Source organism: Phodopus roborovskii, unplaced genomic scaffold, assembly GCF_943737965.1.
Source record: "Phodopus roborovskii unplaced genomic scaffold, PHOROB, whole genome shotgun sequence".
NCBI lineage: Eukaryota > Metazoa > Chordata > Mammalia > Rodentia > Cricetidae > Phodopus > Phodopus roborovskii.
In genome coordinates, this window is record NW_026125052.1 from 1058655 (window position 1) to 1070896 (window position 12242).

The window sequence follows — 12242 nt, forward strand, 5'->3', positions numbered from 1 at the left end:
TCCTCGTGGTATCAATGGTTTCCTCTTTCCGTCTGCCTTCTATTTCCCAATACTGTTGAAAGATGAAGTTCCTTTCCTATTGTCATCACTTATCAAAAGAATAAAAACCAGGAGTGTCAGTCTCTTTAGTCTGTGTGAGCAGCATCCCCATCCTATAAAGCATCCTATTGCCTTTTATAAATATGATTTTCAGTGGGGCCTCAAGCTCACATTCCTCTCTCTTCCTCCTGCAACATTGTAGGTGGTGTTCTTCAGGGAGATTTTTAAATAGTTTTCCAAAGTGCAGTTGTTATCATTTCATTCTGAATTTATTTCAGATCAATATGCCAGTAAATTGTCAGACAAATCCTGGAGGCATCCTTTAGCTTGTTCCTTCCTAACAAGCTATCCTGATTGGTCATTCATTAATACCTTATCATATTATTTATGAGTACATTCTGCTGAGATGCATCAAAGAATATTCATACTCATTATGGATTTAGATTGAACAAATCAATTCAGTTCTCTTTGAGCATCTCCATTTAGCAACTACTTGTCATGCTTACACATACTTTGAGACCAATGCTCTACCTTTGTATCTTGCTAGAAGTTAATAAAGCTTTCAGTAGGGATATATTTGTTCTGGTAGAAAAGTTTTTAAATTTAAAAGGAATTTTTGCTAAATGTGCTAAAAACATTCAAAAAGGGAGAACTATAGTCAATAAATATCTGTTAGTATATTAATGGAAAGGATAGATACCTCAATAAAATTAATTTTATTATTTATGGACTTCTGTTCCATAAATAATAACTTGCTAAAATTATTTATACTAAACCACACCATTTTATACTGTTTGATATTTATACATACTATATCTGGGAATGTTTGACCTATTACTCTACCTAAGGGGAAAAAGTCTTAACTATTCAATAATTGCAACTCACTTGGCCTGCTTCCTTTTTTTTTAAAGGAGAAAAGGAGATGGAGAAGATGCAGGATGGTTTTTAAGCCCTATGTACTATTTACTCACCTAATAAATCATACCAATATATTGAAAACCACCATAAAATTCCTGGTAGTCCTTAGATTTCTATCTGAAGAACTTTTGGAGTGATGAAATATAGTACCGAAAAATGCAAATGAAATATGAATCTTGCCACAGCCTTGTACATAGTGGGGAAAAAACAAAAACAAGCAACAACAAAAAAACATATCTGCTCTGCAACCTGACCCTACAAGAAAGTTTTCTCCACACTCCTTTTCCCTTTTATTAGTCTCCCAGTCCTTGCTTCTTTTCTAATGAGCTCCATTCAATTACTGTTTAGAATGTCCTTTGCCTCCAACCTCAACCACTATGGCATGACTCATGTAGCTAGTGTCAGCGATGTTCTGCTGGATAATTCCTTTACCCCACCTTGTCAGCGGATGGGCGGAATGGTCTCTTTCCGAACCTTTGAAGATTTTGTCAGGTAAGATTTTATGGGACTGTGTCTGTATAAGGGAAGCCATGGACTCCTAGGGGTTTTGTTTGTTTGTTTGTTTTGGCGGGGGCAGGGGTGTGGGGGGGAAGGAATCTCACCTTTCTGGAAAATAAAGCTTCCCTTGAAAAGCCATGAACCAGCCAAAAAGATACAGCCTGTACTGTATACGCCCTCAGAGAAATTGATTCTCCCGATTTTTACTCCTTGTCCAGCCTCTCTTTGCATTATAAAACCTGATCAGGAAAAAAAAAAAAAAAAAAAAAAGAAACAAACAAAATCATCTTTTCCTTGGGAGCTAACAGAAGAAGCTGTCTGCTCTGTGATGAGTGAAATGTCAAGAGAAATTAAACACAACACTAGAGTGAGCCCCACTAGAGACGATACATCTTTTGATTAAATGCATTCAGCGTCTATCTCTTGATGTATACTGATGCATTACCCTAGGGGGAGGGGTAATTACATTGGCCTGTCACTGCTCTAGTCCCTGGCTCCTACTGTTACTTTAAGAGCGATGATGACAGCACTGCACATATCTTACATATGAAAACAAAACAAAACCAAAAAAAGCTTTATATCATTTTTAAAAGAAAAAATATATATGGTTTATTAAGTTTAACCAATCCATCCTCCTAATTTGTGCCACTTGGTGATATTTTGCATGTCATCTCTAGCTGCTGGTATTTTTGTTCTGCTGACTGTTGAGCATACTATAGGGAAGATTATTCTTTTACACTGAGCCACCATGGCAGCATTAGTTTCCTGCCACCTGAGTTTTTATTGTGGATGTTTCTCTGGTGTGTTTTAGAATCTTTGATGAAATAATGGGCTGCTTCTGTGACTCCCCACCCCAAAGCCCCACATTCCCAGAGTCCGGTCATACATCGCTCTATGATGAGGACAAGGTATGGTACTACCTTTAGAAGACTACTTTGCTCTCTCAGACATGGGACTTACTTGTTTTGATGGTTTTTCAAGATAAGGGTTTCTCTGTATAGCCCTGGTTGCCCTGGAACTCACTATGTATGCCAGGCTGGCCTTGAACTGACAGAAATCCACCTGCCTCTGCCTCCCCAATCCTGGGGTTAAAGGTGTGTGCCACCACCACCACACCACTAGCTCCAGACATGGAACTTATACTATATATTTCTGACTTTGGGATGGTACTTTTTATACTATGCTATATTACTTGATTTTGTATGTCTCTTCAAAAATACTTTAAAAAATAAATGGATATAAATTTATAAAATACTATGTTAATTGTGAAGTCTGTAGTGATGAATGTGTTCTATTATATGTATATCCATTAGAGCTGCCTCTAACGGATCTACTAATGTTGCTTTAAGATTTCTTTAGTTTCTGGAGTTTTCATGCAATGATAACTTATGTCTTTACATATGGTACTATAATAGTCCTCAGGAAATGGTGAACTTTGACATTTTGTTTGGTTTGTCAAGACAGGGTTTCTTTGTATTGCTTTGGAGCCTGTCCTGGAACTAGCTCTGCAGACCAGGCTGGCGTTGAACTCACTGAGATCCTCCTGCCTCTGCCTCCCGAGTGCTGGGACTAAAGGCGTGTACCACCAACGCCCGGACATTTTGTTTTTAAAGGTGTCCTTTTATTAAATCCCTCCTTCTAATTTCTCAGTAAATGAATGTTCTGCTCTTTCCCTCCATTATTTTCCTACGGTTTGATAACCTATAAGAAAGTAAAGTAACAGGACTATGTTATGGTGCTTTCTTTCCCGCATGCAAATTGTTTAGTCCCATTTTGCTGGATACACTGTGACCTTCAAGTTTATTTCAAGATTTGAAGCCACCTCAAACTTCTGCCTTTGATGTCTTATGTGCTTTATTTAGTTTGAGTGTGCTTATTACTACTGAGTAGCAAACCAGAATATCCTATGTGTTTTTTGTTCTACCAGGTACTGTGACTTTTTCTAGCTTCTGTAGCAACCAGCCTCATAATCTTCTTTGGTTTGTATTCTTGTGTTATAGGCCCCCAGGGATGAACCAATACACATTCTGAATGTGGCTATCAAGACTGATGGTGATATTGAGGATGACAGGCTTGCAGCTATGTTCAGAGAGTTCACCCAGCAAAATGTGAGTCTTAGGTTGGGTAAAAAGTGGTTAAGTGGTGGTGGCTCTTTCCTGCTGGTTGCATAGCCTTCCTTTCATCAGTTTCTATTTGTAAGGGTTGCTTGCTTGTTTGTTTTATTTTTCCAGACAGCGTTTCTCTGAGTAACAGTCCTGGCTGTCCTGGAACTTACTTTGTAGGTCAGGCTGACCTTGAACAACTCACCGAGATTCACTTGCCTCGACCTCCTGAGGGCTGGGGTTAAAGGTGTATACTACCTTGCTTGGCTTTCTTGTAAGGTTTTTCATTGATTGTGTCGTGTGTCATTTTCCTGCCGCCAGGGAAACAGGGTTTCTCTGGTAGCTTTGTAGATTGGGCTGGCCTCGAACTCACAGAAATCCATTTGCCTTTGCCTCTCTGCCTCTGCCTGAGTGCTGGTATCAGAAGCATGCACCACCACTGCCTGGCTGATTGCCTTTTTATTATAACTTTTAAGACTATGGCTAGTTTTGCCTACAGAAAGAAAATCTAAAAGTAATTTAATTATCTATAATGAATCTCTTTTTTTTGACAAGACCTCAGATATTCAAATGTTTGTAAGATTACATGTTTCCTAATCTCTCCTAGAGAGATCTAGTTTTAAACATTCATTCATTCATTATTTAGTCTTGAACTCACTGCGGAATATATTCCTTTGGTGACAAGTTCCACATGTGCCCAACTCCGTGCAGGGTTTTTCTGTGCTCTTTCCCCCCCCCCCCCCCCGCCCCATTTTAAAATATTTGCAATACTTCCAGCTTCCTTTACGGGTTTGTTGTTGTTGTCATTTGAGTATATATCACATTGCTATCAAACTCTATACTCAACACTTAGATTCTCATTATTTTCATTACCTCTCTCCTGAGGTGTTTTCCTGTCTCTCATGTACCCTTCTCTCTCCCTCAGTTCTGTGGAAATTGTATCAAATTTCACCTCTTTGATAGGACTGAGTAGTTACCCTAACTTTATCTTTTAAATTACTAATTGATCAGCATATATACATACATGCATGCATGCTTGCACACATACATACATACATGTGTGCACAATCTCACACGTGTATAGTTTTTTGTTGTTTTGTTTTGGGGGTTTTGTTGTTATTATTCTATGATAAGATGTCACTCTGTATCCCCAGCTACCTAGAACTCATTGTGTATACCAGGTTAGCCTCAAACTCAAAAAGGTATACCTGCCTTTACTTCCTAATTATTTGAGATACATGACAGCTTACATTTTTAAAACAACAATAATAATGTTTATTTATATAGAGAAATTCTATCTCAATTTATTTGCACTTTTCTACAATCACACAAGTTTTACATAAGTCAGGAGTTATTCTAGTTGTACACATGGAGAAGTTCACTTTCTGAGGTGTTAATACTCTTTTATGGCCAAGTGAAAGATGATGGAGCAAAGGCATTCATGCCTGATTTCGGAGATTTGGGAAATGATACATTTTTATCCCTGTAGAATCTAGTTAGGGCAACTGAATAAGCATGTTTAAGACAAGACAGTAATGAACAGTGGTGATGATACTGGGGATTAAAATCCCTGGCCTCCTACATACCAGGCAACTGTTCTACTATTAAGCTGTACTCTTTGATATGTGATAGAAGCCAGAGTGTGCTCTTGAAACTGCCTTCATACCCATGTGTTACATTTGAAGGGATAGCACTTAGTGTTTACCATCAAGAACTCAGTAGATATTTTAAAACTTATTTCAGCACTCTAAAATGTTAATGCCCTTGGCATTCATATCAGGTAATGCTAATGTTAGATACCTAGGGAAAAATGATGTAGAAATTAATACGAGTCAGCATTTACTCTGACACTCTCAGAGCAAGTGGACTGATGTTGGGATTACAATGGCCAACACAAGTAGATTGTTCTTCTAGAGAAGTACATGTTTCAACCTTCAGCCAGCAGCCAAGGTTACCTCAGTGGAGGAGTCCTGCTATACACGGCAGTAGCTGCTTCAAAGACTAAGCTGGTGAAAGTTTCTGTCTAGATTTTTGTTAAGTGCGAATGACCTATATTTGGTTGTGTTTTCATAACTTTAAGCTTTTTGTTTTCCTAAGACCTAAGGATTGCATACCCTTATACAGTGATCTAAAGAGGTAGCTTCATTTTCACACACTGAGGCATAGGGAAATCTAGTGTCTTTTGCCTAAGGCATTAAGAAGGTTCAGGGCCGAAAGCTAACACTGGGAGCCTAGAAAAAGCATCAGTTAAGATGCTTACCTTGAAACACTTGCTATTTTCATCTGCATATTTTTAAAATAGACTAAGAAGAGAAGGGAAAAGCAATTTTGAAAAAAAAAACTGGAGTAATAATTCGTTTTGTTTTTCACTTCATAATCATACTTCTAGCAGTTTAGAAAAAGTTTTTTTTAAAGCACACATTAAACTATCAAATAGGTTGATCCAAATTGTCCAAATAATCTTCTAGTCCCAGCATGCCTTTTTTTCTCTCGTAGAAATTAGGATCATATATTTGTAAATGACTTGTAGAGGAGATTGAAGCAGTCAGTGTAAATGGAGTTTCTCCAGGTGATGACGCCTAATCGCTGGGTAATAGCTGTGGACTTGCTGTGAGACCTGCATTATTACAATGTAATCAGAATCCTGTTGCTCTGCTGTTATTGTCAGCCACTTGTGGAATTTTAAAAGCAATAACAATTTTGATTTTAAATCATGGCATTATTAAAGTTATTTTCTTCCCTTGCCAGAACATAGCTATTGATGCTTGTCTTTGAAGGACTCGGCTATAGTAGAATTCTTTGTTGGTGTCTGAAGTGTTTATGTCGCTCAGCATACTGAGAGCATTTCACGTTTCCTTTCTTTTAGCACAATTTATCTTTAATGTCTGTATTAGTTTATTTATACTGAAGAGTATGATTACAGTGTGGATAATTTTTAAATGTGGTTAGACTAAAGTTTACTTGTTTGACCTGGGAATTTATCATGGAAGTTTATTTATAAGAAATACAGTTTTGCTATTAGTTTTTGCTTATACTATCAATAATAGCAATGTTATTTCTCAGGAATATCATAGCAGAAATCAAGAAAGACCTAGGAATATGCTTTTTTAAAAATGTTATTTATTCTTATCTTATTTACATTGGTATTTTGCCTGCATGTATGTCTGTGTGAGAGGTCAGATCTTGGAGTTGCAGACAGTGCATGCTGGGAATTGAACCCGGGTCCTCTGGAAGAACAATCAGTGCTTTTTAGCACCGAGCCATTTCTCCAGCTCTGAAACATGCTTCTGTATATGGGAGGGAAAAAAACAAAAACAAAACAAAAATAACAAAACAAAACAGAAAACAAAAAACCTGCCACGCATATGATTCATGCCTTTAATCCTAGCACTCAGGAGGTAGAGACAAGGGGATTTCTGTGGGTTCAAGGCCAGTCTGGTGTACAAAGAAAGTTCTAGGAAAGCCAAGGCTATATACAAAGAAACTGTCCTGAAAACCAACATACATACATACATACATACATGCATGCATGCATACATATATATAATCTCTATATTCCTACATATGGGCTCCATATCCCTTGAAAGGCAGCAAGATGGCTCAATGGGTAAAAATACCTACCTCCAAGCCTGATGACAGCTTTCAATCCCCAGGACCCACACCCATGTAGACACAGATACACAAGTAGATAAATGTAATTTTTTATTTTATTTGATGTATATGAATGCTTTACCTACACTTATGTTTGTGTTCCATCTCTTGGGCATATGGAAGAAAGAAGAGAATATTGGATACCCCACGACTGGGGTTATAGCTGGTTATTTAGGATCTGGTATGTGGGTTCTGGGAATCAATCCTGTGTTCCCTGGAAGAACAGCCAGTGGTTTTAATCACTCACCCATCTCTCCAGCCTCAGTAAATGAAATCTGAATTATTAAAAAAAAAAAGAATTTGTTTATAAACTGTTATATAGCTAGAAATATAATCCAGCTATAATCTATTGTCTTGCTGAGGTTTTTTTTTTTTTTTTTTTTTAAGTTTGCATTCCCAAGTCAGTTAATTGATAGGATTGCTTTCCTGCTTATTACCATGTAGCTCCTTTGTAAGGACCTTTAGAAACATTTGAAGCTTATTATTTGTTTGCCTTATGAAGTAAACCAACACTACAGAATTGAGGAAAGCGTAGGTGTGGGAGTTAAAGACTCATATAAGAGGCTGTCTTGAAACCATTATCGTCTGTTGACTTCTAACATCATTTGGCTATACCAAGTGGAGCTATGAACAATCCCAAGTTTAAAAGTCTTTTAAAGATTGTATTTTGTTTTTTGGGTTTGTTTGTTTGTTTTTTTTTTTTTTTTTTTTTTGGTTTTTTTGGTTTTTTTGTTTTGTTTTGTTTTTTTCAAGACAGGATTTCTGTGTGTAGCTTTGGAGCCTGTCCTGGAACTAGCTCTGTACACCAGGCTGGCCTTGAACTCACAGAGATCCACCTGCCTCTGCCTTCTGAGTGCTGGGACTAAAGTCATGTGCCACCAACGCCCAGCTTAAACATTGTTTTTAAACACACCTTTATTTTATTTTATTTTATTTTTTTAAGTTAGTCCACATTGTTTTTGAAGTCCTGATCCTTCTCCCACAGTCTTCTGGGTGTTGGGATTTGTTGGGATTACAGACATATACCAGCAAGCCTGGCAGCTTTTATTTATTTACAATTTAAATACATATTTGTACGTATATGTGTCTATGAAGATATGCACATAAGTGAAGGTGCCCACAGAAGGTAGAGTTGGATTCTCCTGACGCTGAAGATGGATTTACAGATAGATTTATAATTGTGAGCTGCCTGATGTGGGTCCTGGGAATTAAACTCTAGACCTCTAGAAGAGAAATATGTGGTCTTAAGTGGTGAGCCATCTCTCCATAATATTTCTATTACTTCTTCTAGAATTTCAGTCTGTTTTGATCATGTCATTTCTGCCTTCACCTCACCCTTCCTACCTGCCTTTGAGCTTTTCTTCTTTCTTATCAAGTCCAGTTCGTGTTGTCCTGCTACTCTCCTGGGAATGAGCCTGCTCTGAAGTGTACTCAAGCTTCCAGGGCTCACATCATTAAAAATCTGACTCACAAGAGACAGGTCTTCCCACCTCAGTTAATGTACTCAAGATTACCCCAGTAGGGCTGGAGGGATTTGGGTTTGATTCCCAGGGCAGTTCACAACCACCTTTTTAACTGCAGTTCCATGGGAGTTGATGCCCTTTTCTGGCCTCCTTGAGCACTGCATACATGCGATTAATACATACACTCATAAGACATACATACATAGAAAATATTAATAAATAAACTTTTTAAAAAATTACCCCATACAGACATGCCCACAAGGGCAGTGGTGGCACATATCTTTAATCCCAGCACTCAAGAGGCAGAGGCAGGTGGATCTCTGTGAGTTCCAGACCAGCCTTGTCTACACAGTAAGTTCCAAGGCTGCTACACAGAGAAACCCTCTCTTGAAAAACCGAACCAAAACAACAACCACAAAAAAAAAAAAAAAAAAAAACCCTAAACCAAACAAACAGACATGCCTGCAGATCAAGACAGTCCCTCATTGAGACTTCCTTTATGAATCTAGATTGTCACATAGATAGTTAACACTAAGTGTCCCAGTATGTTTTACCTGGAGGTCAATTAGCTCTAAGACTTCATGTAACCCTTGCTTCTCCAAAGAGTTCTCTTTCCCTTCCTTCCTGATCAATAGAAGCTCTATGCCTTCACACTTAATCCCAGGAGCAATGTTCAAATTTATTTCTAATTTTGAGGGTTGTGAGATAAGGTTTGTATTCCAAAAAGGGTGCTTATCCCAGTCAGAATCTTGTGAAGATTAAGTAAGACAAAATTTGGTTGTCAACTATCTTATGTTTTATATGTTTGTTTATAGAAAGCTACTCTAGTTGAGCATGGGATCCGGAGACTTACATTCCTGGTTGCACAAAAGGTATTGACACTTGAATTTTGTCTGTCTAGTATTTATGTTGTTATTACATTTTTTGGGTTTTGTTTTGTTTTTTGAGACAGGATTTCTCTATGTAACAACCTGGCTGTGCTGAATCTCACTCTGTAGATCAGGCTGGCCTCGAACTCAGAGCCTGCCTCTGCCCCCCACTGCATTTTTAAAGATGAGAATTGGGGTTACCATAGTTTGTTATTTATAGGTTCTATGTAAGGAAATAACTATTTCTCTATAAACTTAATTTTTAAAAGGCTTTTGATAATTTTGGGATTCTGGGAAGGATTTTCTAAAGTCATCATCTGTTACTCAGTTTGTTTTCAATATTTTTACTAATTGCCAGTTTGCTAATTTATTCTCTTTCCATTTTTTAATTTGAAAGGATTTCAGGAAACAGGTCAACTGTGAAGTGGATCAGAGATTTCATGTAAGTAAAGGTGTTGACTATCAAAGGTTTTATCTTTGTCACTGTTACTTAATCAGAATATAGCTGAGTTATGGAAGGGCTAGACTTGCGTATGCTCCCTCTAAAGTATGGAAATGAATTTGTAATTCTATCTAATAGTCTAGGGTATGTTTCTTCTTTTTTTTAAACATTGTGTTGGAAGTCTCCGTGTAGCTCTGAGACGTAGATATGAATAAGCATGTACATTGCCTCTGTTGAACAAGAAGTAGGAACTCACCAGTCATTTCTCCTGTGCACATTGTGGGTCAGTCAAAAAACAGTACCAGTTGTACTTGAGGCCTTAGTTTCTACTAAAATTGGGTACAAGTTCTAATATCAAGAAACCTCTGTAGGCCAATGATTTATTGTTTAAAATGCCTCTATAGAGCTCAAGTTGGAATTTTAATGTTAATTCTAAGAGCAGAAATAAATACTAAGTATTCTCTTTGCTCTTTCATTTAACTGAATTAAATATTAGAACTTGTGAAGTTAAGGTTTTTATTGGAGTGAAAGTTAAGCTAATAGTAGGCATCTGAACGTCAGTTTACATTGAGATCATAGCCAGTATGGAGATAGCAGTAACACCAGAAACCTACCCTGTATTCATGATGTCACTCAAAATGACTAATTGTAGTCAAAATGTTTCACTGCAAATTGCTTCTGTGTAGCTAAGTAAGATTCCAAGGGTATTAGGAAGTCTTGGTTTTCCTTGCTATTTATTGTAGTAATTAAAACAATTAAGCTGTTATTATTTGAGTACTGCTCATTTTTAATAATGAGCAGGCAACATTTTGGTTTCTGGAAAGGGTTTTGTAAACTCAATGCATTTGGTATTTTGTTTCCCTTCATGCATTCACCTTGCTGATCTATCTAGTCTATAGAGAAGGAAGGAGCCTCCCCTGCAAGCTAAACAGCTAAGATTTTTTCTGAAATGCTTTAGGAAATGTTGTAGACTACACAACTCCCTTGTGTTATTGATGTCAGGAAGTCCAACAGAGTGCAGGTATATATCAATCAATAACTTCAGACAGGAAACTGGAATCAGTGGAGAAGTATGAGGAGCTTAGAGAGAACCCTGGGGCTTTAGGAAGAAAAATCAGGAGCTTAGAGAATAAAATTGATACTTGGGGGTTAGAATATGAGTGCCCATGAATAAACACTTTGGCTGGTAGATACTCTCAGAACTAAGGTACACATGCCAAAGCCAGGCCCTGCACGTGCAATAGACTTGGGCTAGGCTCCTAAACATTTAGTAAACTCACTTCTTATTTATATTGGAATAATAGCATATTATTAAGGAGACTGATGTGAATTTGTAAAATTATTTTACTTTTTGCTGAGTGCATATAGTGACATCATGTGTATGGTACAGTGACTGGTTTGCTATAATGATTCCATGGTCAAATAAAACTCCCCTAAAATTTAAAAAAAAAAACCAAAATTCTTTTATCTCATTTGTATTTTTATTAATATATATGTGTATATATATACACACACACATATGAAATACACACTAAATATAACAATAAAAAAATAGCAAAAAAAAATCTTTGTTTCTGAATCTGTACTGTGTCGTAGAGTCTGTCTAAACTGCTTTAATTATTTTTCTACCTGTTCTCATATTTCTGAATCTAGGTTGCATAGGGAAATGTATAGAAAAAAATCTAGTTAATGAGGCTAGCAGGCTGATTTTTGTAGCTGTTATTAATCCACTTCTCGTTTATAGTAGCATCAGGTGGGAAATCAGTGAGATTATAAAATGCCTTTGTTTTTCATATATGTATAGATGAGGCTGCTTTAAAGCCAAGTGAACATTTAAAGTTTATTCGTGGGCTGAATTTGCTTCAAGGAATGAGATAACTTTCATGTTTGGCTTTTTAGAAATGATTATTAGGTTTGGGGGGCAGGGCATCAGGGGCAGCTATTTACTGAACTCTAGGGGACCTTGGCAGGAATTGTACAAGTCCAGGACTACATTGCTGCTCTGGTGTTTTTTCCGGTAGTGAACGCTTGCCATTCATGAAGAATGCTTAGCCTCTGTCATGTTGTCTGATATGTGCTTGGCCCGTAGTTAGTGTAGTGTGAAAAAGAGGAAGCTTTCCAGGAGTGTTAGAGATGAATCCCTTGATCTTGCTGGCTTCTTGGTAATCCACAGTGATGTATGCAGCTCCCTCTGTTCTACACTGTGAAATCCCTGTATTACTGAATAGAACAGAGAACATGTCCATGTGTGGCAAGGAGA

General features: G+C 37.3%; 1 protein-coding gene across 1 annotated transcript in view; it reads left to right on the forward strand.

Moving 5' to 3' along the window:
- The window catches only part of Acaca (acetyl-CoA carboxylase alpha), a 263758-nt gene that overhangs the window by 154374 nt on the left and 97142 nt on the right, over nt 1-12242 (forward strand). Inside the window, exons 31-35 of the mRNA XM_051183059.1 lie at nt 1306-1449; nt 2267-2363; nt 3456-3563; nt 9487-9543; nt 9938-9982. Of these exons, the coding sequence (XP_051039016.1) occupies nt 1306-1449; nt 2267-2363; nt 3456-3563; nt 9487-9543; nt 9938-9982 (451 nt within the window). The remainder of the gene's footprint in view (nt 1-1305; nt 1450-2266; nt 2364-3455; nt 3564-9486; nt 9544-9937; nt 9983-12242) is intronic.